Raw genomic sequence first — 26576 nt, forward strand, 5'->3', positions numbered from 1 at the left:
AATTGTATCTTTAGCTGGGCCTTTATGGTTTAGTTCCATACTATTGCCATGTGAAATTTTAAATGATATCATAGTTTCTCTCTACTGGGTGACATGAGAGGCTTTTAGCAGGCAGTATACTTGGAAAGAGCTTTGAGCAGGAGTTTGCCAAACTGCCCACTGTTTTGGAATAACCTCTAAGCTTCTGAATCCCAGTAGTACTGCTAATTTGAAGGAGTAGCTATTGCTAAATGGTCTTTAAGGGAAGTAGCTAGAACTGGATTGTTTAATTTGACACAAGTCAAGGAAATAGAATCAGCTGTATGACTGCCAGCGTCAAACTCAGAAGTGTAAAGTTCTTTTCTGTAGTCTAAAGGGGCTCTTCATGGGAAGATGTCGCTATCCTTTTATGGGAAACTTGTTTTTAAAAAGGCAGGAAGCAAAGCTTATGGGAAATTTTTCTTTCTCGGGTAACTTCAGTGCTTCAGTTTTAGGAGAGAGTCATTCTATGAGCATGGCATTTTAGAGTAATGGCAATTTGCCAGAAACCTGGATCTGAAAGGAACCCTCCAGCTTTTTTGAAAAGAGTGTATGTAAGAATCTGTATGCTCTAGAGTCATAGACTAAACTTGCTATGTTAAAATTATGATTTTAGGATTATAGTGAATGCATGTGGTATATTTAAGATCTTTAAAATTCTAGATTCTTAGACTGAAGCATGCAAACATTTTAATATGTTTTTAATTTAGGTCTTGCTATCACAGATGAAATTTTGCTGAGTAAGGCAGAGTGGTCCAAACTTTTTGAAGCTCCAAACTTCTTTCAAAAGTACAAGTATGTATTTTAAGGCATGTCGGACATGTTGCTCTCTTAAGTAATGGTTTAATGGTAGCATACGTGACATCTCTTTTTGCTAGACTAATGTAGTCTTGAATTTTCCTTTAAACATCTTCTATACAAGTTTTCTTCCTGTCACAAAGGGCGTACTGTTTTTAGTAAACCCCTTATTATTTCTTTATCAAGGTAAAGTGTAGTCCATACAGTTTTGCTGCCTAATGTAACCGAATTTCTGCACTTGTAGCAACATCAGTTCTGAAGGCTTGTTAGTCATCACCAAAACTCTAAATCTGTATACCTTGGCAAAGGAGTGAACTGTTAAAATCTGTAGTTAATAGTCTCTATTAAGTAACTATTTTCAGCCAGTTCTGGAAACTTATTTATCATTAAGATTCTCTATAACATAGGCAAAGCTAATAAAATGTCAGTGTATGTAGTCAGTAAAATGTTTTCAGTAGTTAATAGCACATGATTGGCCTACCATTTCCCCCTAATGTTAATAAAACCCCTTCAAATATTTCTACAGATAATTTTCATGGAATCTCAGTGGGTGTAATATTTTTTACTAATGGTTTTAATATAATGGTTTAATACCGTAGTACAGGTTAATAGCCTGATTGTGTTGGTTTTGATGAAAACTGTAAGTTATAATAAATCTTACTTTTAAAAAAATGGACTTGCACTTTTATTTGCCCTGAGCTGAAAACTTGCCAAAGTCCCACTTAAAAAAATTTTTTTTCTTTAATGCTTGAAATTTTCCTGACCATTTGATCTTGTGTTGGATTGTGTTTTGTAATAATCTAAGCAAGATTGCTCTATGCTATTTCCCCAATTAAAAACAAGAATGATGACCTTCATGATGTCTCTGTGTTTTGTTTCTGTATCTTTTGCATGAAAAAGCAATAATGGAGCCAGCTTAATTGTTGTGTTCTGGGAGCACTGCATTGTCAGTAAAAATTTAAATAGCATAACATTGAATGTTCTTGTTTATTACTTATTCCCCATAAGTTGTGCTTTTCCATTTGGCAGATAATTTTCCATTGTTTTTTATTTTAACCACTGTTGAGGAAGTACCTTTGAACATTTAAACTAATAAATATATATTCTGATGCTTTAAAAACTACATCATGAAAGAGTACATGATTACTTGTAAGGAGAATAAAGAAATTGGTCTCGTAGAAAAGTGCCAGCATCTCTAAATCCCTGAGAATCCAAGATGAAGCTAGATAATTTTTCCTGTCTCACTTTCTTGTAGGAGTAAGAGGTGGGTAGAATGAAGTTCTTCTAAGTACCCACTTAAGTGGTTTCTTTCACTTTAAGAAAGATTAGTGTTGAAATTGAAGAAACCTTGATAATGTCATCTATTTGAATAAATTTGTATTACTAGAACTTTGCAGGTTTTTTTTTTTTTTTTTTTTTAAAGGTTGCTTAAATCTTTCTTTTAAAACTTTTAGGCTGTCCTTCAGTCTATGCCAAATAGTACATATAAGGTCTTCAGTTGACTGATTAAAAGATTTATAGATTACTGTCTTTACTGAATTCTCTTGAAACAATCAAATTATTTTAGGTTATTAAGAACAACTTTAAACATAATTAGATATGAGGATGTAGCAACAAATAGAGGAAATTATATCAGGAAAATTTAAATTTCGGCTGTGACTCCTGCGAAAAAAGATTTGAAAACATGACAACAGTGAGCTAATTTTACCTATACCAAATTCTACTTATGTTTTTAACTTTTTTCAAAAATTTTTCCTGTTAAAGAATTAGTAATTGCTATCATTAGACTCTGAGGTATTCCCAGATTTGAATTTTTCTTTTACCCCAAAGATTAGCTGTACAACTGAACTGAAATCCTTAGTTTTGCCTTGAGTCAAAGTTGGTTAAGCTTATTTCAAGTATATCCTGAAAGTATTGTGTTTGTTATGTGAAAAATTTTAAGTCATATAGTATACCTGCCTGCCTTTCTTGGAAGGGAAGAAACCATGAAGGAAATTTCAGTTGTCTTAGAAAGCAGACCATGTTTCAGAAGATATCAGTGTTCTTGTGAAAAAGGGAGAACACTGCCTGGTGAAATTTTATAGTTCTAAGAAAATATTTTTCATGTTTTACCTTTAATATATTCAAGCTCACATAAGTAACCAGCAGTAAAATAAATCACTATTGACATAGGAAATGCGAATACTTATTTCAGATGTTCCATTTCCTTAAGAAACGAGGAAGCAAAGGTATTAGGGAAAAAAGCCAAATGTTCTCAGGAATAGGATTAATAATTTATAATTTCAAGGAGTATGTATGTATAGAATAATTTAGCCTCATAATGTTTTAAAGACTTTAAAAATAGTGAACTGTAATTCTTGGACCTGAGTTACTTGAAGATGGAATTGCAAGGATTTTTGTCTAAGAGATAATTAGATTTTCGGTGCACATATCTGAGCTGTTACCTACCCAGGGAAAAATATTAATGTGATGAAATGGCCAGGAAACCTACTTACAAAATACTTTTTTGGAGTAAATAGTTGTGAGGTAATAATAGCAACTAAAGTGTTTTTGGAAGCTTTTAAAGAGGTTTTAATTCAACTGTGGTACATTTTTATAGTTAAATTTTTTTTATTGGAAACTGATAATCTTTAAATTTGGGGTAAAGTTAATCATTATTGCATTGGCTTCAGTGTTTCATGAAGGCATTTGAGTACCTGAAGCATGATAGTGGCACTGTAAAGTAGGGGATGGTGTTTTTTGGAGCAGCAACAAAATAGTCTAAATTTAGACCTATTTCTGCTTGGTCTCTGTGCTCTGATAGGTAACTTAAGAATTAATGACAGGTTATTCCTATTAAACATGATTACTGTATTTTGTCTCTCTCATTTCACATTTGCTTAAATTTGGCTGAGTGAAGGACATTTGACTTCGCATACATACTTGCTAAGCTGTTTAAAACTTTGAGCTTTATTTAAACAGGCGCCTTTATCATAAATGATGTGCAGAGTAGACCCCCCCTTTCCACTGGATTTCAGTAAGAACCAAAGTTGAACTCTCTAAGCTTTAAAACTTTAAACTTTGAATTACCAACAAGATTATGTTCAAATGGATTTTATATTTTGCATAAATAGAGAACATTATATAATCATTTAAGTTTTTGTTCAAGACTCAGGTGGTCATTAAGAGTATCCATTTCAGTAGTGTGGTAAAAGCGTGGTTTAGAGACTTGAGTTTTGTCCTTATATTAGGTGAACCCAGACAGCTTTGCTGTTTTGAGTTTTTGTGTGCATGCCTGCTTTTTATACTTTGTCTTATCCTGTTATAAGTTGTTATACTTTAGTCAGAGTTTTTTCTCCATCCCCTCTCCGGCCCCCCCTCTTTTAAAATCTGTTGTCCATTTTCAAACTCCCAGGGAATTGGAAATCAGGTTACTGAGCTTATTAGGATTTTGTTTGATTTATAAGAGAGTTTAGGGCCCCAGGATGGTTTTCTGTATATGTAAAATGCATGAGCTTTTAGTGCTTTTATTAACTTTTATTTATTTGGGCTGTGTTTGTTCTGTATATTTGGTTTGCTCTAAATAATTGCTGAACAAATTAAATGTAAAGGAAACGAAGTATTGGTCTGTATGGATTTGGACTGCACATTTACTTTTCTGTCTACGTGTTTTCATATTTATGTATATTACCTCTGTTATCTTAAGTTTATAAATACTTGAAGTTAATTTAAAATTCTTAGTCATAATTCTGACTTTTCCACCTACTATCAGTTTGCTTTTTGAGGTAAAGTTTCTGGTGAGAAGTTTGATTTCTGTCACCTCTAAAATGGATTTTGTAGAAAAGTATGTTGGATTGGACTTTTTTTAGTCTTACGAAATTATTCTTTAGTTGTAAATAGTTTGTTTTAAAAAGATTTAAAATAGATAGTCGGTCATGATGGTGTTTTTCTGAAATGAAAACTTGCTTTTGCTCTAATTTGAATGGAATTGGATTCCGTATAGAAATCACATCTCTTCGTTGCTCTCACATTAATGATGTCTGCATCTTTGTTATAGAAATTCATACTGTTGCTTGAAAAAAATCATGAGGCCTAACTTAAGTATTCAGTTTAATTTTTGCTACCTTTGAATTAAAAAGCATGATGTACTTGATACTATTTTTTTTTTAATTGATACTATTTTTGAAGTTACTGATGTATGTATATTTAGTGGTCCTGTTTTTGTGGCTAAAGCCTTGGTGCTTTATTTCCATCAAAGCAATTTTGCTTTAATAGGTTATATTTTAGTGAGGTAGCTCTTCATAGAAAAAGCACTCCACCAGAATCATTGAACCAAATTATCAGTTGATATTTAGTCATCGTTTTTGAATTAAGCTGCTTTTTGGGTAATTATTCATAAAATAACTATCTTTTTCAGAAGAATTAAACTTGCCAGTAGTTAGAAACTTGTGGAATTTAGCATTTATGATTTTATGTGCAAACTGAGATTGCATTTCTCTCTTGCTAAATTGATCTGTAACTGTCAAAAAGCTTATTACATTATGGTGTTAATATCCAGCACAAAGCACTTAAATGAAATAAATAGCATGTTGTCTTTATCTTCAAAGGCATTATATTGTACTTCTAGCAAGTGCACCAACTGAAAAACAACGCCTAGAATGGTGAGTATAAGATTAGATTTTACAAAACAAAAAACAACAACAAAAACAAAACTTCAAAATGAATCAGATAGCCACAGAACACAGTAGGAGGTGGAAGTCCTTAAAACATCAAGTTTGGTTTTGTTCATAAATGGAGCTTTACTACTTGTAATGGAAGTATAGGAATTTGGAGATCCATATGTACAATTTTTTTTATTTGCCTGATAGAGATCATGTATTATTTCTTAACTGTATATTTAAAGTGCTTTGTTTTAGTTTACTGATTTTTTTTCTTTAAATATTTGTGGGGGCTGTCTTTTGTAACCTTCCTGGTTTGAAATGTGGCTTGATTCTCTTCTTCCTGCAGTTTTCACTTCATTTTTGGGGTAGAACATAAGGCTTTAGTTTTATCTATGGGAGTTTAGACAGTTGAACTGCCCTCATATGTGTGTTTTATGATCTTCATATTACAGCTTTACACAAACATACTTGATTTTGTGCATTTTATTTTATTTTTAAAATTAACCAGAATTTTCATTAATAATGAGTGACATTTGTTCAGGGTGGGCTTGGTGGAATCAAAAATCCGAATCCTGGTTGGAAGTTTGGAGAAGAATGAATTTATTACACTGGCTCATGTGAATCCCCAGTCATTTCCAGCACCCAAAGAAAATCCTGACAAGTAAGCAGTCCTCTAATTTAATCCAGTTTCCCCATCCCCTTTTCAACTTTTGCTCATGGAAGTTTTATAGGCAATTTTTAATAACTCAAGTTACTATTCTGTTGATTACATATGGGTCAGACCAATTTGAAATTTATGGTTTAGGGTTTCCTGATCAGAAACACTGAAGAGGAACACTGTTTTTTTGCAAAAAATCACCCCTGAAATAAGTTGTAATGATGAGGTGCCTATTAACTAATTTGAGTTCAGATTCTGTAGGTCTGCACTTCAGCATTTCTTAACACACCTCCCCTTTTTTGTAGAGTGGTTTTCAGGATGCTGTATCAAATCTTTGCTTTTTATCTTAATTTTCTGAAAAAGAAAACATGCTTTGATATGACCTTGCAAAAATTTTATTTGTGATAGGTTCTGGAACATTGAGAAGATATGTTATTAAAAGCTGCCTTGCCTTATTCTTTTAAGGATCTTTTTGTAGGTCAATTTCTGGTTTGATTGTTGCTGTGTTATTACCTATATGAAATTCTACTTTGCCTGTAACCACTTTGTTGTATTTAGAGGGTGAGGGGAGTTTTAATAGTGAGCTTTTTCAAAAAATGCAGTAGCATTAAAGATTGAAAAATATTAGTGAATGGATCATATAAGATTGTGCTGTAATAGAATAGCTGTTACTCTAATTCTACAGATTATTTCCTTTTGCATTCATGTAAAAGAGTTGGCATTTGAGCTTTTTATAAATTTTTTTGTTGCTGCGATCTTAATTATTTAAAGACTGATCCATTCAGTAGGTATATCATTAAATGTTGAAAAGCAGCTGAATCACCCATTATTATTATGCTGCGGTCATATTTCTGTTCATGTGGCCTTTTCATTTGAGTTTAAAAGTTTAAGGAATGTATATTAAGGTCTAGTTAAATTTTTATATCTACACTATTTTTCTTTCAAAGTTTTCTAAAACACGTCATTCATAAGTATCAACATAATTTTTCTTTGTTTGCAGTGCCTTTGGTACTTAGGATTATCATTAAGAACATTGGCTGTCAGTACATAGATAATGAAGAGTATATTTGTCCTAGGACTCCGGTTTTTTATATAGCAATAGGAATATAGAGGACAGGTATGGAGGAGGAATTTGAGTTTTGATGCAATTTGGTTTAGAACTTTACCTAGTTTGCTTATATATTTGTATTCTGAGTATTTCCATGTATCTCAGGTTGTCAACCACATTGATAACTGTTTTCATGAAATCCTGATAAACTATAGTAATATGCTTCTTATTTTACAGGGAAGAATTTCGCACGATGTGGGTGATTGGGTTAGTGTTTAAAAAAACAGAAAACTCTGAAAATCTCAGTGTTGATCTCACCTACGATATTCAGTCTTTCACAGATACAGGTATATCTCAACTTAGATAATCAAAACATGTACTTGCATATTTGAATTTGTCTTCATGTGTACCATAGTGGAATTTGCAATAACTGTTAAAATTACTTGGGAATATTTTACAATGATCATCAAAATAACCTTAATATTTTTGGATTAGTTATTAGTTTCAGTCATGTCTAATATATAAATGATTTTTTTTCTCTTATGGTAGACCTAAAGTTAAATGGTTGAACCACTTTAAATTTAATTTGCCCACGATTACTTATGAAATTAGAAACCACCTGAATATTTGATTGTCTTAAAAGACTGAATCTGTGTCTGATTGCCTTAATAATCTTGAACTTTAGAAATTTATGAAGCTAAACTTTTGGTGACATGAGGAAATTTTTCCTCTATGTCATTTATAGACTCAAATGTTAATTCATGGGTGGGAAATACAATGATGAGAGCTTCATTTTGGATTGACCTGTACCCTGAGATACAAGGTAGTATGGTTTAACTAAAGACCAGATGGTGGATATAGTTGACAGAAGCTAAGACTCTACGTAGATACGCAGAGTTTCAAGGGAATGGTGAGTGTACTTAGCGACAATGATGAATGTGCATCTTCTTTAGGGACTAATTCTTTTTTCTTTCATACATCTCTCCTTTCCATTTAAAAAAATTTTAGTGTGTGTCTTTCTCACCTGTCCACAATAAGGATTCTTCACCTAAGGACGTTCAGATGTAACAGTAAAAGTTTTTTACCTCCTTGGAGAAGGAGAGACAAAAATCGGTACATTTTTTTTAAAATGTCAGTATCATACACTAAATATAAAGGAGAAATAAAAGGAAAAGAATATGCATTTCAGTATGTAAATGCTTAGGTACAGTGACTAGAAGACATACCTAAGTAGGTAATTGCAGCTCTATGTAGAATCACTAGCAGTGTGGTATCTGCATTCCTGTGATACAGGGGTTACCTGTTGTGATTCAGAGACCATCAGCAGCATTGCCATTGGTGACATGAAGTTTCCTAGAAAATTCAGCTTAAAAATACTTTGTTTTTATGTAAAATTGAGTTGAGTTCTTATTCAAATAATTGATAAAGTAGGTTTTTCATCTTTAGGAATGTAAGGAGGACGTGGTACAGTGCATTGGGGAGAACTGTCCACGTTGAAGGATATTTAGTGTCCCTATCAAGTAGTAGCCTTTAATCATTAGGACAACAAAAGCACTTAAACAGATGTTTTAGGATGTGATTTGGAGTGTGGAAACTCCACTTGCTGAACACCAGAGTAGTGGTTTTTTCCAAAGTAAAAATTCTCATGTCAACTTAAACTATTTATGAACTAACAAATCATGTAGAGATACTTGGACTAGAAAATTTGTTTTGGACATTATACCTAATTGAACTGCTTATCAAAGATTGTACTAATGAACCATCAAGATTTTAAAGCAACTTTCAGGTATTTTGGGAAGGAAATATTTAGTTGTCCTGTATCTTGAAACATTTTAATGGAATACTTTGTGGGATTTTCTAATAAAACATATTTAACATGTTGAAAACTCAAAATTCTTACTCCCAGTCTCCTCTAGCTTCTCTTCAAATCTTTTTGATCTCAGGCAGTGGCAGCTGTGTCCTTGTAGTTGCTCAAGCTAGAAATCTTGCAATCTTCCTTGAATCCCCATACTTGGTATTAATCTATTAAAAAATCCTCCTGTCCCTACTTTCAGAGTATGTTGAGATTTCTGCTACTAATTGCTGTTTATACTGCTATTACCCGTAGTCCAAGCCACTTATCACTGGTCTTTTGGATTACTGCCATTTCTGTAGTTTTCTTGTTCTGCCTTCAGCTGTTCTTAGTCAGCATCCAAAACGACATTAAGCCAAATCATGTCTCACCTGCTTAAAACCTATAATGGCTACCCATCTCACCCTGAATCAGTCCAGATCTTTACCGTGGTTTGCAAGCCTTTATGTGATCTAGTCTTCTTATTATGTCTCTGACCTCATTTCTTATATTGATAATAAGAAATATGTAGACATATATAAAACTAATAAGTTCGGAATCCTTTATCCATATGTCTTGAGGCCAGTAAGGTAACAAAGTTAGTAAATAATATTCCCAGTGGGGTCTGGAGTGACATTTGGTAGTCAAAGGCAGTAACATTTCTGTAAGATATTTCTATAAGGTATAGGTAGAGAGATTAAATAGCTACAAATAGTTCAAATCAGGGTTTGTTGCCAGTTGAGGTTTGGTGCCTGTCTTAGGAAAAACTTCTATTTTGGGGAGCTTTTGGGATTTTACAGTTGCAGATAAGGGATTATGGATCCTCTACCTTCCCTTCTCCCCATGGCCTTTTTGTTACTCCTCAAACATCCCAGGCATGCTCAGGGCCTTTTGTCCTTGATGTTTGCTCTTCCTAGAGTAGATTCCACCAGGTACTCGCAGTTTATTTACTCACGTCCATTTGAGTCTTCACTCAAACTTGAGTCTTCACTCAAACGTAATCTCAGTTTCCAGGCTGAGCTTCCTGTCATCTTCCCTACTCAAGTTTTTCTCCATAGCTCTTATCCCCGATCTGGTATGAAATAGATTTTACCTTTTTTTCTGTTGTGTTTCACCACTAGAATGTGGACTCTGAAGTTCTTGGTTATATATAGTTCCCACTATATCCCCCATGTCTAGAACATGTGATATACAGTATGGGTGCCCAGCAAATAGTTGTATGACTGAGTGAATGAAATTTTCCACTTTGTTGTTTTGCTGTGGTTGTTAGATACCTGGGCTAGAATTTTAAATTATACTGGTAGCATAAATAAGTATGAATTAAGAAACCCCTTTTCTCCAGTTCTGTCATTTCTTAAGGAGTTAACTCTTTTATTACTTTAAGAGCTTTTACACTGGAAGAATTAATATACTATGTGTTTTTATTCGTTATGTACACCGTGTGGTAAAAGGCACTTGTGAGATAGGTTTTGACCTGATAATTTTATAGATAGGCAATACTGATGGAAAACGGATCCCTATTTTAGAATAGCTTCTCCTGGGTGAGTTTAACTGCCTTTATGAAAATGTTTCTATTTCTTGTAACAATTTCCTAATTGTATAGTTTATAGGCAAGCAATAAACAGCAAGATGTTTGAGGTGGACATGAAAATTGCTGCAATGCATGTAAGAAGAAAGCAACTCCATCAACTACTGCCTAATCATGTGCTTCAGAAAAAGAAAAAGGTAAATTTAGAAAGTACTTAAAAAAGCATTACTAACATAATGTTTTATGTATCCAACCTATCAATATTTCAGAATTTAGGCTGAGTTAATAAGTCATATTTGAAATAGATCACAGCATTTTGAAAACCTATTACATGGAGAAATTCCATTATGTGAAACCTTGCTTCTAATCAGGTTTCTTGCACACACTTCCTTCAGACTTCAGATTAGTGGCGATGCTTCATATCCTTATTTTATATCTATTTATATTCTCTTTTCAATATTTCTTATTGGTATCCATTTAATAGCCCACATCAGTATGTAATTTCCTTTCCTTTTAAAGGTAAAGAAAGTTAAATTAGGTAATATGTGGATCAAGTAAGTTGTGTGACTTTTTAAATGAAAATCATTTTATTTTCATAAGGATTATACACGTATATTATTTAAAAATTAAAAGTTATTGGATATAAGATCACTGACAGTGGTAACCTGAAGTATGTTGTTCTGGTGTTGATGCTTCCTGTTGTATAACTTATTAGCCATGATTTTCTTATTTGGACTTGTAAATTTGAAACTTTATTGAAATTTTAGTACAGAAATAACCATTATATTTTTACTTTAAGTGGTTTCAAAAGTGGCTTATTCTTTATTTTTTATAACTTTAAAAAAATTATTTATTTTATTTATTTATTTTTGGCTGCATTGGGTCTTTGTTGCTCTGCGCGGGCTTTCTCTAGTTGTGGTGAGCAGGGGCTACTCTTTGTTGCGGTGCACGGGCTTCTCATTGCTGTGGCTTCTCTTGTTGCAGAGCACGGGCTCTAGGTGCCCGGGCTTCAGGAGTTGTGGCTCACGGGCTCTAGAGCGCAGGCTCGGTAGTTGTGGCACATGGGCTTAGTCGCTCCGTGGCATGTGGGATCTTCCCGGACCAGGGCTTGAACCCGAAAAAGTGGCTTATTCTTAAAATGGAATACTTAGAGCAGTGAAAATACATGAGTTAGAGATACATATATGAATGTATTGGGTTAAAAAGTACAGATAAATATATATCATTTGATACTTTTATATAAAGTTTACAATATATTTTTTAAGATAGAATATGAAATACAAGTATGCATGAGAGCATGAGAACTGCTGCATTCTGTGATGATGGTTCATTATCTGGGGCTGGGATTGGAAAGATAGGAATGAAGTTAATACAACTTCATAATGTTTTGTTTCTTAAAACATAGAATATATTATGATTCAAAAGTAGCTAAATCAAGGGCAAGGATTTTGCAGTAGACTACCTGGTTCAGGTTCAGGTTCCATTGCATCCTAGCTGTGAGACTTGGGCAAGTTGTATTACAAATATCATGTTCTTGATTTGCCTTAAAATCACAACTCTAATTTTACCTACCTCGTTATGTATTTTGTGAGGATAAAATGAGCCAGTGCCAGTAAGAGGTAGTTTAGACGGGTGCCTGGCACAAACTAAATGCTCAGATTTGTTTTTGTTATTATCACCATCATCATTATTCATAACATGGGGGTAGAGGTACTTGTTTTTAATGTGTAAAATCCAATTTTTAAAAGCATATTTCATTTTTTAAAGTAACATATTACATTAAAGCCTTTATACAGATTAACTTGTTATTCTCTTCTCAACCTAATGGTTTCATGAGTTATCACATAATCTAGAAAATGACAAAAATGTGACACTTTTATTGAGCAATCTATTTTTTGTCATAAACTTAACATAAACTTTTGTTAAGTAATTTTATTTATTTTTTTTAAGTTTTTATTTTTTATTTTATTTTTTAAATAAATAAATAAATCTATCTATTTATTTATTTATTTATTGGCAGTGCTGGGTCTTCGTTGCTGCGCACGGGCTTTCTCTAGTTGCAGCAAGCAGGGGCTACTTTTCATTGCAGTGCGCAGGCTTCTTATTGTGGTGGCTTCTCTTTGTTGTGGAGCATGGGCTCTAGGCTCGTGGGCTTCAGTAGTTGTGGCACGTGGGCTCAGAAGTTGTGACTCACAGACTCTAGAACGCAGGCTCAGTAGTTGTGGCGCACGGGCTTAGTTGCTTCACGGCATGTGGGATCTTCCCGGACCAGGGCTTGAACCCGTGTCTCCCGCATTGGCAGGTGGATTCTTAACCACTGCGCCACCAGGGAAGTCCCAGTAATTTTATTTTTAAAATAAAATGTCAGGTCAAATATTTGTCTTCTGATTGTCCCTTGGTGTTGCATTATTAATGGGTTTAAACAACTGTATTTACATATATATTTACTACATACAAAAATACGTAAACATTTTATGTGTTTTTAGAAGTGAATGTGCATAATTAGATTATGTTCTTTAACTTAGCCATTTTAGTGAAATAGAAATATTTATAAATGAAGTAATTAGGTTTTCCTGAACCTTTGATTCAGATTACCTTTTAAAACTCCTGTTTACATGGCAGTATTGATATTTGGAACAACTAGTGTATAGTTCAAGTAAATTTAATTTTTATTCTATTACTTAAGGTAGTATCTATCTAGATATAATCTTCTAGATTATAAAAAGTATCATTAGTGATCAGAAATTATTGATTAGTCTGAAAATTCTGTGTATCAAATAGAGTTTAACTATAATCTCACTACCCAGTAATTGCTACTCTTAACATTTTAGTTTATTTCTATACAGACTTTTCAGTGCATAGATGTAACCACAGATGTGTATTTTTAAGAGGTTTTTAATGATACCTACCATTTTGTGACCTGCTTTTTTGGGTGCTTTCGATATTGTGACCATTTATCCAAGTTATATTATATTACAGATACTAAATGGCTGCTTAGTATTTCTTTGTATGGCTACAGTATGATTACATCTGTCCTCTATTTGCTGTCATTTAGATTATTTCCAAGTTTCCCCTAGTAAAGTAGCACTTTCTTGTTTTTACAAGAAAACAAGTGTCTAGGAATCTAGATCCATGGATCTTTTCTTTGCACTCTTATTAATAGTTTCCTTTTATTAACTGCTATTTGCAAAGCACTGTACCAGTATAGAAGATGTGTATTCTATATTTAATGATACAGCAACCTGTAGGTATTGTCTCTGTTATAGAAGAAACAGTGTGATTCAAACACTTGCCCAGGGTCATGTACTCTGAGATGTGAATTGGACCTAAGTCTGCATGCAAAGAATGTGTGTTTATTTCTCTGTAGTATGTTCTGTCTTTATTTGTTTTTTATTAGAAAGTTTTGATAGAATATGATTTTGTGGCATTGAAGTCTCTTGTGCCAAACTTGATATAGACACAGAGGCAAAGCAAAGCAGCTTGATGGTTATGTGTTCAGACCAACCAGTTAAAACCTTCATGTTCACTGATCATCCCCAACAGTGGCCTGTTACTTCACAGGTTATGTTTTGATCACCTGGTCAGGCAGGTAACTGTGTGAAATGGAGTATAATTTACTTACTGAACAAATTTTTGTCTGGTGGAGAGTGAGATTGGTAGCATTTTTGCATAGGAAAGATGCTTATTTTACAATATTAAGAAAACTGGTTTTACAGCTGACTTCGTAGGCAAAAGGCATTCCTTTCTCTCCTCTCCCTTCTCCCAAATCTCATCTTCCCCATTTGATTAATATTGATTTATGTACACAGGTGGTGCCTCTGTAGTGCTAACTCAGAGATTTAGATTATCTTGTCATTTGGGGAATTGGAGTGTGGGTGTACACATGCACGCACACACACACACACACATACGGGGTATGGGATTTTATTAATAATGCAAATTATTTCCATTAAAATGTTTTGTAGGTAAGCAAACACTTGAAACTAAAAGTGTTCTGAAAAAAAAACGCTGAAGAAATCAATTTGATGTTATAATAGCATTGATTGCAAAAACGGAAACTTTGGTCAATTTAGAAATCAACTTTTATCCCACAGCACCATTTATAGTTTTTTAGCTTTTGGTTTTTCCTGCACTGTATAGCTGTTTTTGAGTGCTTTGGTTTTTAAGAAGCAGGACCAACATTAGGATTTATATGTGGTCATTAAGTTTAGTTTTCAGAAAATTATTTTTGCTTTTATTCTAACAGGATAGTTAACACTATTAAATGTACCATGTTAAAATCCTAAGTTGCAGATACAGCACTGGAAATCGCTTGCTTTTGAGAGACTCATACAAATAGCTAGGAGTGGCACTAAATCGTACCTACATGATAATTTTTTTTAGAAATTATACATTTTTATCTTCATTGTAAAACAATTTGAAATCTATAAACAAAAAATTACTTCTAATCCGACTGGCCAGAGATACCATTGTTACTATCGTGTTTTACCATTGACTTTTTTTCTAATATATATGTGAGTGTGTGTATGTATTAATAGTCCTCTGATTTAAGATACATGTGTTTTCATATTAAAGTGCTTTTTAATTTGCAGTGTATCTTACATTCAGTGTGTAGGTTTATTATAGCATTTTTTTCTCGCTTTTTCTCCCGCTGAAGAACTGTAGTTAAGTTGAGCATCCTTAGAAGGCAGGAAGTATGTGTGTCCCAACTCTTTACCTCTTATAGTCAGCATGACACTTCTGATTATCATAAACATATTGATTTGTGCTTTTTAGTAGAAATCATTTATCAGTTAGGTAAAAGATGTTTATGTTTAAAAGGTCTAGATAAAATAAAGGTATATTTGATTAAACATGTTATTACTTGCAGCATTCAACAGAAGGTGTCCGGTTGACCCCTCTGAATGACAGCAGCCTCGACCTGTCTATGGACAGTGATAACAGCATGTCTGTGCCTTCGCCGACCGGTGCTGCGAAGACCAGCCCGCTGCACAGTTCCGGCAGCTCTCAGGGGTAAGGAGCAAGGGGACGGAAGCCGAGTGGCTGTGTCAGTAACCCCTCCAGTTCACTATGCTCAAATACCTACTGCCTGTGGTGATCTGTAGGGTGTGCTAAGGAGAACCAGACAAGAGGGACAAGATCACCTTTCTGTCCTGGAGATGCTTATTACCTGTGTAGCAGGGGAAAAATATCTATGAAAAATAGTAGGGATCTTCTAAAGAAGGTGAGATTTATGTGGGCTGGTTTTAGGGGAAATTTCTTTTGAAGAATTAAGTGTCTTTTTAGGAACATTTAAAGCAGCTAAACATCTTTTTTTAGAAAGAAAAACATGGCTATGTTGGCAAAAATTAAAACACAAAAAGCCATGTTTATCTTTAACTTCCATAAATCTTTATAGTGTTATCATTGCAGATTTATTTTTTAATGGATATACTACTGTATTTTCAAAGGGAGCTGTTTATTATAGATTCTGGGGGTACTGCTATTATTTTAAATTGTGAGGATTATGCCCATCCCTTTGTTCAATGGGTTGATACTTAAACCATGAACACTTTTATGAATGCATGTTATATTTTAATGTTTTGAAAAAAGCAGTTTTAAAAATTAGATTGTTAAAGTGTAACCAATGGCAAAGATGAAGGTTGGGATGAATCTTTGGATTCGTATGAAATAGAACGTGCCGAGGTGCAGTAGATGATGGATTTAGTTTTCTTCTCTTGGGCTTTGAATGTGTGATGTGTTTTTAGACCAGTCATACATAACCTGAAGACTTTAGGCATCAACGTGGCCCCTAAATCTTGTAGTTTTAAAACAATTCTTCATTTGTACAGCATTAACTTCCAGATTTTTATTTTTAATGGTTTCATCATCTTTTTTTGAGTGAAGAAGCAAAAATTTTAATAAGAATTTTGGGAGTTGTATAAAAGCCTTTCTGTACTTTTGAATTTGTGCACATGAATGTAAAATAGATGTGTATTTGCTCAACAAATACTGAGTATTTATTATGTACCAGCTGCTTTGCTATTTCAGGTTTTCTCCTGAATCTGTGGTTGTTCTCTGACCAGTTCATCTTTTCTGTTTAATCGTTAGATGTTTGTGCCTTTCAGGGCTCTCTCGTCAGTCCTTTATGCCTTCTTTGTATTCTTGGGGGTGTGGTATCACCCACTCTCATGACCTCATTTACTTCCATATACCAGTGAGCTCCAAAGCTCTGTGGAGCTTTGTGAATGTCATGTATGCACCAAAAATCTAAGTCCTCCCTCTAGTTTTGCCCACCTTTTCATGGCATCATCATTCAACAGTTGGAGTTGAATAAGCTGTAGTTGAAGGAGACTGAATAACCACAGAGGACTTTTCGCTGTTTTCTTTCAGGAGATAATAAAAATGAGATTATTTAAACGCTAATGTATAGGATTTATTTGCGACAGAAAAGTTGAATAGATAGGACAGTGAAGGAGGGGTGATTTGAGTTTCCTGAGATGGCAGGAGTGAGTGGGATCCAGAACATTGAAGGAGGGCTTGGGTTTTGAGATCCTTTGTTGTTTATCTGGGCCACTGGATGGGCTTTTAGGGTTTCATGAACCTTTACGTTTTGTATGCAGAAACTTATTTCTAATTCTCAGACCATTTTCTTCTTTACAGCTTTTGATCATATTTTCTTATATCCCAAATCATTTAGGTCAGTTACCTCAAGTCAAATAAGAACAGATTTTTTTTAGCTGTTCTGTCAAATATGTTAGTCATTAGCCACATGCGGCAGTTTAAACTTAATTAATATTAAATGAAATTAAACATTCCATTTCCCACTAGTTCTATTTCAAGTGTAGAGTAGCTACATCTGTATAGTGGCCACCATATTGGGTAGCGTAGATATAGGTCTTAGTTATAGGAAGTTCTGTTGACTAGCACTGCTTTAGAATGTTTCTGTGCTTTTGATTGTTGATTATATTTTATGAAATAAAGTTAGTTACTGATGTATATATACGTATGAGAAGTAAAACTAAAGAATCTTTTACTTTAGAGAATAACTTCTGCACATACTACATTTTATTATTGAATTTTATACATCTCTTTGCTTTTTTCACTTTTTAATTTTTTCCCCATTTTTAGCAGAAACAGTCCTGCTCCAGCTGTAACAGCAGCATCTGTGACCAACATACAGGCTACTGAAGTTTCTGTGCCACAAGTAAATTCCAGTGAAAGCTCAGGGGGTAAGGAGATTGACAGATTTGAAAATGCTTGCATTATGTTTGGTTGTAGCCTTCATTTTGAAAAATGGCTTTGTTAAGTAGCTTGAATTCAGTTTTTTAATACCATGTTATGATTTACCTGTAAACTTATGAATAAAATAAAAAAGCTTTACTTGTAACTTGATGTTGATATGATTTAACTTTTATGTATTTATGTACTTACTACTTAGGTACATCGAGTGAAAGCATTCCTCAAACTGCCACACAACCAGCCATTTCATCACCACCAAAGCCTACGGTCTCCAGAGTTGTTTCTTCAACACGTCTGGTAAACCCACCACCAAGACCTTCAGGAAATGCAGCAACAAAGACACCTAATCCTATAGTAGGAGTCAAGAGGACATCCTCACCTCATAAAGAGGAGAGTCCCAAGAAAACCAAAACAGAAGAGGTATCTATATATTAGTTAGCCATGGGAATACCACCTTAACTGATTTAAAATCCAGTGGAAGAAAACCTTTGTGAGCCCAAGTTGAGAGGCAGCATGGAGGAAAGCTTTTAGATTATTTTTAGGTAGTGATTTAGTACCATAGTTCTTTTCACCCTTTCCTACTCTTTTCAGTGTCTAACTCTTTCATAAAGCTGTGTTTCTTGTTTAAATTTCTATAGCATGTCTAGGCTGTAACACAACTTAGCATGGATTTACATCTCATCTTAATTTATTATTCTCTCATAACTGTATCTTTCATGTGTACCAATTCTTTGGTGGCCCCTTTGGACACAGTTTTTTGCTTCTTTGATCCAGGTGGAGTTTTGGAGCTTCTACACTGTACTTGGTATTACGGGGTCACTGAATATGAGAGGTTCTCAGGGAATTCTTATTGAATGACTGACCATAAGCTGCGAAGTCAGATTAGTTTTGGTACCTTGAATGATTATATCCTCCAACCCTTCAGGAAATTTTCTAACAATACTTCCACTTTTTATAGTGGCTGGTTTACCTTGTCTAAGTCTCAGATAGTTTTAGGAAAACCATTAAAAGTGTACACTGATTTTGATGTTTGTCTTAAAATAGAAGTAGCCTTATAACACACTTTCATTGTTCCCTGGAGTCACTCTCATTGTGTTTTTCTATTAATTAAACTTTCACCATTGTCCAAGAGATGTTAACCCAAAAAACACCAATTTTGTTGTGATTTTTGGTTGATAATTTTTTATTTAGGAACTTACACATTACATGAAAGTTTCTTTAGAATGGTGGAAAAAACTAGGTATCTTATGCAGTGTTTTGATTTTTAATAGTGAAAGATTATTGTCTTTATAAGTATTACTCCTAGCTTATTCTGAATCCTTTTGTTTTAGATTTTTTTGGAAACAGTCACTGTTAACTAAACATGAATAATTTAATGAATTTTGTCACTCTGATGTTGCTAAGTGAGAATGAAAAATGGGCATAGTATATCATATCTTACACCATGTATTCTGAAATACATTTGTCTCTGTAATTATCTCTTAAGGCAGTGATTTTCAACCTCAGTTGTACATCAGAATTAGTTTTTCAGGGTTTGTTGTTTTGTTTTGTTTTTTTAAAATACAGATTTTAGGGCCTCCTCCAGATACACTGAATCAGACTCTCCATGCCTAGTAATCTTTTATTAAAAGCCCCCGTTCTACATGATTGTGTTGTACAGCAACCTAAGAATGTAGTTTTGGTCTAACGCCACTTTCTGTTTATTGATATTTTTTGGGAGTTGTCAGAGCATTTCAGAATTCACATTTCTTTTTGCCTTAGTAAGGTATATGTAAGCATAACTCTAGCTACCTGTCATTCTGTTTCCTTAATGTTAATGGCTTCATTCCTTACCCTGTGAGAGTTCCAAAATGTATATCAGTACAATGCTTGTAATTTCGTTTGCACTTACCTTGGTAGAAAACACTCATGTTTCATGTCTAGTTTAGAGAGGCAATAGGAATATAGGATTTTTTAACTTAGTACAGAAAAATTTAAATATGCACAAGAGAATCATTTCATGTACCCATGTACCCATCATGCAATTTCAGGTATAGTGAATTCAGCCACTATACCCTTAATTATTTTTCCTTTCCATTTCCCCTGTACTTGCATTATTTAGATGCAAAATCGAGACTTCAGTCACATCATTTCCTTAGTATTTTTAAAATCATGTATCTAAAAGATAATAATTACAAAGAGAAAAGTATAAACAGAGTAAACCCACCTAAAAAAATGAACAATTCATTAATATCAAATATCTAGTCAGGGCTCAAATGTCCCTGATTATGTCATTGATTTTTTTTTTAAATAGTTTTTATTTGTTCAAATCTGTAAGTAAATTAAGATCCTTGATTCATGTTTCTTAAGTATCTTTAAAAATATAGGTTCATCACTCCCCGCCCCCTGCCCCCAGTAATTTTCTGTGCTATGTATTTTCTCACAGTTTGAGTCCTGCTTATGGCAGCTCCATGGAGTTGACTAACAAAAATAGAATTTTAAGATATGGAAGGGATCTTAGGATTTTAGGTTATCTCATAGACTAATCTCCTCCTTTCCCAGAAGAACTTGAGGTTCAATAGCTTTCCTGTTTATAAAGCTAATTAAAGTCAGAGCCAGGATTAGAACCCAGGCCTAAATCTCATGGTGCTAAAGTTGAAGATTATTACAAATATTCTGATTTTGAAGGTCTCCAACTGGGTCATTCATTCTCTGTTAATGAGTACTTGGTATTAGAAATGTTAGTAAACCAGAAAGAAACACTGGTCCTACTCAATAATATACTAACATGTATATAGATAGGAGAGTTTCAGGTATTGTCAAGTACTTTAGTTCTACTTAATTTTTATCACATACTAAAGCTTTTCAAATACATATAGATGGTAGAAATGTAAAATAAAAATAGAAAAAAAGTTTGCCTTGTCACCTGAATTATATGGCTAAATGATGCTATATGTATATATATATTTAAAATTATGGCATATTTCAAACATGTACAAAATTGTAATGAACAAGTTACATTTACATCACTTAGCTTTAATGGTTAACAACTCAAGGCCAGTCTTCTTTCATCTATAAATCTACTCCCTTTCCAATTGTTATGAAGCAAATCCCAGGCATGTCATTTCAACCATAAATATTTCAAAAACACATCTACAGTATATTATCACCATATATATTTGTGTGTGATATATATATCGGTACATATACTGATCGGTGTATATATACACCGATCAGTATATGCACCGATATTAATAATGATTCCATAGTGTCACATATCCAGTCGGTATTGAAATTTGCCCAGTTGTAACTTACGTTACTATTTTTTAAGTTTGTATGTTTGCAGGATACAAATAAAGTTCTTACGGGAATTGGTTGATATTGGTGTTAAATCTTTTCTACTCTGTAGGTTAGCCGTGGTTTCTATGTCTTGTTTTAAAGCCACATTTAAAATTAAATTTTAGTTCTGCCTAGTAAAGAGAGCAGAGAAGTTAGTGCCAAAATTGTTTTTCTTAAGAAAGTGATGTTTATTGCAAATCACTGCAGGAATGGGAAAGTATAACCATTTTTGGTTTCCCATTTCCCCTCTTTACCAAAAAAATATGTTGTTTGTTTTAAATAGCATTATAATAAATCAAAAAAATAAGACCTGAGGAGAACATTTTTCAGACCTCCTTCAGGATGTTAATAAGACTTACTAAGCCAGGGGGATTCTGTGGTCAAGTTCAGGAAAGTTACAGAGAAGATTCTTTCTAGAACTTCTCAGAACCTTTTATGTGCTGATGTGTGTGCATCTCCCAGAAAGGGGGTGATACTATTCCAAGTTCCTAAGTTGTTTGATCAAGGAACTCTTTTTTTTTCTCTTCTTTCCAAAAAATATTTTAGGAACTTAGTGGTTTGGGGAATATACTTCAGGTGGTGATGATCAACCATAACAGTTTTCCTCGTGTTCCTTTTTAAAATTTTGGTAGAAACTGAAGCCAAATTGGTTAACATGAAAAAAAAATTTTAAGTGAACCAGTAACCTATTTTAAGGACATACTTGATCGATCTTACAGGTTAATTATTTTTATACTTTAAAAATTTTTATAAATTAAAGCATTGATTGGCAAATAATCTAAATTTTCATTTTAGAGAATAAAGCTTTTTTTTTTAAAAACAGGATGAAACAAGTGAAGATGCTAACTGTCTTGCTTTGAGTGGACATGATAAAACAGAAACAAAGGTATACTAATTTAGCCTCGGAATACGTACGCAATTAAGAGTACAGAAGATGTGATAGAAATGTCTTTATAATGTTGCACTGTATTTCGTTCTTACAGGTTTTAGGTTTTCAGTACTGTTTTTAGAGAAGTGTTTGTCTCTTTTTAATGTTAATTTATAGCACTGAAATTTAATTCCTCAAGTGTATGAGGTCCTACTAGATGCGGGGTTATCTGGTGGATACTAAATGGAGTAGAGTGATGAGTGAGATGCTCCTGTTTTTAATGGAACTTACATTTAAGTAGAGAAGATAAGAGGTGGACGTGGCTAATTACGTTTTCAGAGAAGAAGTAATTGAAGATGGTGGGGGTGGCGAGAGGCAAGACTGCAGAATTAGCAAAGGCTTCATAGAAGGAAGACATAGGATTTGGGGTAGGACAAGATGAGAAGTTTATCTCACTATTAGGGTGAGAGTGTGGTATGTTTAGAGAACCAGTTTTTGGCACACAGTTCTGGCTAGAAGCTGTGGCGCAAGGGGCTTGAATCAAGGTAAATGGGATGGGAAAGACTGGTTTAGCCAAAGTATTAGACTTTGAACATCATTTTTTCAGAAACTGAAATGTACTGAAGACTTTTAACTTTTTTCTCCTTGTTGTAGAAAAATTGGAAATCTTCCTCCTTTCCCCAAATTATCCTGATTTCCATGATAGATATTTTAGCAAGTATTCTTCTGGTGTCTTTATAGATTTTGTGTGTGCCTATATACCAGTGCGTTTTGCTTTCAAATCTTTATTCACTCTGTAAACCAAGAAAAATTGTTCATGCCATTGCATAATCGACCAATATTACTAATAGCTGCATAGAATGCTGTCTTTAGGCTGTTACCATATTTTATTCAACCAGTTCCCTATTGTTAGCAATTGTTTCTGTTAAAAAAGGAAGTTGCCCTTTTCTACTGTAATGTTGGCTGTAGCTAAATACCTGCCATCCGTTTATGTTTATTTTATTAGGATAAATTAATGAAAGAGGAATTACTGGTACAAATAGATGCTTTTAAAACTTAATATGTATTGCTAAGTTGTGCTTCAGAGAGACTGCAGTCTTCCATTTCTAGTACACTGTTTACCCTTTTCAATTTCATAGGAGAAATTTGGTATTTCATTGTTTTATTATTATATAGTTTTATAGAAATTCAAATTTTTGTATGTTTATTTTTATTTGTGTGTGTGTATATGTATTATTTTTGGGCACTGCTTTAAAGAAGGTTAGAGCAGTGGAATGACAACAGTTTACCCTGTATTTTCTGATGATTCTTATAGTAGAATCAGTGCACTGGTTATTGAGAAGGGGAAGAGAAACCAAAAGGAAGGAGAAATGTTTTAGAGACATTTTCTACTTTTAATTAAAGCCCTGGGAGCAGTTTTTGTGCTTCTGGGTAATTTTATTTAATAATACTGAATGGGTTTTATTTTTTTCACATAGCTAAAGCTGAGCTTGGGTTTATATTCTGCTAATTATTGTCTGGGCAACGTTTTATAATATGCATGTACGTGTCTTTAATTAGTGCTTGTTTACAACGTCCAAGTTGGAGTTGGTTGGAAAGTCATGAGATATTTTGACCATGCCTTATAAGGTTTAAGCAGGCAAATAGAAATTTATGTGTATCTGAAATGGTTAAGTAACCTACGAGGCTTTTTTTGATGATTAACCCTTTGATGATGATAGATGATTTTGTAATGTAGTCACGTCTTTCTCTTGATCCCTCCTGTCTTCCAATTTGTCCTTTTTATTAGCCACCAAACCCAGTTATGTTCTTTTATCCTTTTTTAAGTCTCTTTCCTCCCCCGTCCTCTTTGTCTCACAGGAACAACTTGATACAGAGACAAGTACAACTCAATCAGAAACCATTCAGACAGCGGCTTCTCTGTTGGCCTCTCAGGTACTAAGTGCAAAAAGCAAGGAGAATTTTATAAATGTTGTTAAGATTAGTGTTGTATAATGAATGAAAATGAGCATATACAGAAGTTTAATAAAGTTATCTTTGTGAAAGTTAATTGCTAGCCTGCAAATGTGTTTATTGTATTCTAAGGCGGAGCACTGGATATGATGGAGCCGTTCTTTTGCACTGTCAAGATGCTAATAACTCATCCCCTTACATGTTATTTGATATCGCAAATCACTTAAATCCTCACTGCACAATGTGTAGTCTTCACGTAGAGGTTTTGTTTATAGGTCAGAGAGTGAAATTTAAATTAGAACTTAAAACCATTCTTCATGGATTTTTTTAAAAATACCTTTAATTTTCAAAATGTGCTTCTTCTGCCTCACTTTTCACGTCCGATTTTCAGTTATTAATTTAGTGTAATCCATAGTTCTTTAAAATTATTTTTTCATTTGTCCTAGAAATTCTCCTTGTGACAGTCCCTTGCATACAGTAGGCACCTGGACTCTTTTCATTGATTTGTGAACCTTCATTTTGTTTGTGAAATGATTGTTTTCTTCTTGAATCCTTTCAAATTGAATATACTCCAGAGTCTGGTCAAACTCTGACATAAAGTAAATATTTTCTTTAAGTAGACATTAAACTGGTTAACCTCTACAAAATAACTGAGATGACAGCTGCTGCCCAGCGATGCTGCTGAACTGATGATACAGTGGTACTGTGCTGCTTTGTGGTTCAGAGTTATTTTAATGTGATCGTTTTACAACGTGTTTTTGCTGGCTGTTAACATTCATAGTCCCTAGTGATATAAATATTATGACTACTTTCTGAAATGTCTTTTATTTTCATAGCCTTTATCTAATAAAAATTTTGTGGGGCGGAGTAACTCCCAACAACATTAGGAAGTGTTGTGCTTGATACTGATACATGGACAAATTTGTTTGTCAAACTGAAGTTCTGGGGTTGTAATTGCATGCCTTTTGGTTTGCCACATTAATCTCTAGGGAACTATTTTCATAGTTTGTCTTATTGACTTCATTGCTATCATGATTTGTACCCGTGGGTGTTTGCCTTTTAGATATTTTTATAAGGAATTAGAATTTTCTTTCTAATGAAAAGATCCCTAGAGCCATTGAGAGAAAAATCACCCAGTTATATAATATAAAAGGAATGATTATATTGATTTAAAAAGTTTTTAAAAAATACATCCCTATATTTGGTGATATAAGGGGCATATTTATTTCTGGGGAGGTGATTATAATATTGTGACTATGTCTAACAATGAATCCTTGTTTTGAGATAAACTTGAAATATTTACAGATGAAATGATAGGATCTCTGGGATTTGCTTCAGAATAATCTGGGAGTGAAGGTGGGAGGACTGTGGATTGGCTTTGATTTGACAGTTGATGAAGTTGGATAACGAATACATAGGCATTTGTTATATAATGCTCTATTTTTGTGTATGTTTGGAATTTTCCATAATAAAACACTTAAAAATGCCATCTCTATGGTTTTGGATGTTAAAGAAAGCTTTGTGATTTAATTGTTTTTAACATAATAAAACCTCCCTAAACTTTGAATAATCAAATTATTGCTCAGTTGTGTAGATTTAATTTTTAATTGACAGGGTCAGAAAATAATACATTCACTACTGTTAACTGCTACTGCTGCTCCTGCGTGTAAGGTGAACTTTAAGTATTCTCCCACATGGGGGTGCTCCAGTGCCACTTAATATTGCAGCTGTTGTGTTATTACAAGTGAACATAACTTAGCATGAACTTAATAAGTCTGTTATAGGTGGTTGTTGGGGGAGTGTGTTTATTAAAGCTGTATTTGAAATTCGTTCTTGTATATTTGCTAAAATATTACTAAAGTATTGCTGCTTATTTGAAAATTTCTACGAGTGTTAGAACAAACAATTTCATAGTAATAGGCATGTTTATTTACACTCCATTTTGAAAACATTTTAGAGTGTTTTTCTTTAAATTTTTAATAGTTATGATAAGGTCTTATCCATTTCTTAGGAAGTAAAGCAGTGGCAAGTAAATCTCATTGTCAAGTTACAGTACTTTGAACAATGTTGTGTTCTTTGCTTTTATTCTCAGAAAACATCCAGTACAGACCTTTCTGATATCCCTGCTCTCCCTGCAAATCCTATTCCTGTTATCAAGAATTCAATAAAACTGAGATTGAATCGGTAAAAACAACCTCAGGGGTCCATAAACAATATCTGCCAACTCAACCTGTTGTCTTCAAATGCTAAAAAAGGAGAATGGAGGGTACAAGACTAGACATGACTGAAAATGGATTTAGGTTTTTTTTGTGACCTCCCTTACTGGGCTAATCAGCACTTGATCGGAAGTCCAGGTTAGTATGTGAAGCCAGGAGTACTATTATTATTGTGTTAGCAACAGTTGCATTAACTATTTCAAAAAATTACTGCCTTTAAAAAAAAAAAAAAACAAACCTCAAGCTATATTTGTATTCATAATTGACATCTGGACTGGGTTTATGTTTGCTGCATTGTTTGGAAAATTTGCAATACAAACTGGCATAAGAATTCCTTATTCTGATGATGCACTTTTATGTATTTTTTTTTAAATTAGAAAGTAGAACTAATTTTAGATTTTCAGCTTGATGGATTTTCATTTTTTCCTGAAGAATTTCCTTTACCATTAGTCTTCAAATTGGATGCCATTGTGCAGTGG

At 33.6% G+C, this 26576-nt stretch overlaps 1 protein-coding gene across 5 annotated transcripts in view; it reads left to right on the top strand.

Moving 5' to 3' along the window:
- PAPOLA (poly(A) polymerase alpha) overlaps window positions 1-26075 on the top strand; it is a 56638-nt gene extending 30563 nt beyond the window's left edge. For 3 of the 5 annotated variants that reach the window (XM_059914961.1, XM_059914962.1, XM_059914965.1), the window contains 11 exons: window positions 729-813; window positions 5403-5456; window positions 5998-6117; window positions 7400-7509; window positions 10597-10718; window positions 15392-15534; window positions 17632-17732; window positions 17942-18162; window positions 21884-21946; window positions 23789-23863; window positions 25974-26075. In XM_059914961.1, coding sequence (XP_059770944.1) covers window positions 729-813; window positions 5403-5456; window positions 5998-6117; window positions 7400-7509; window positions 10597-10718; window positions 15392-15534; window positions 17632-17732; window positions 17942-18162; window positions 21884-21946; window positions 23789-23863; window positions 25974-26069 — 1190 coding nt within the window. In that variant the 3' untranslated portion in view covers window positions 26070-26075. The remainder of the gene's footprint in view (window positions 1-728; window positions 814-5402; window positions 5457-5997; window positions 6118-7399; window positions 7510-10596; window positions 10719-15391; window positions 15535-17631; window positions 17733-17941; window positions 18163-21883; window positions 21947-23788; window positions 23864-25973) is intronic. The other 2 variants (XM_059914963.1, XM_059914964.1) reach the window with 2 other exon arrangements.
- The last annotated feature ends 501 nt before the right edge of the window (window positions 26076-26576 follow it).

The sequence above is a fragment of the Balaenoptera ricei genome, chromosome 2 (assembly GCF_028023285.1).
Source record: "Balaenoptera ricei isolate mBalRic1 chromosome 2, mBalRic1.hap2, whole genome shotgun sequence".
In the NCBI taxonomy this organism is placed as follows: Eukaryota; Metazoa; Chordata; class Mammalia; order Artiodactyla; family Balaenopteridae; genus Balaenoptera; species Balaenoptera ricei.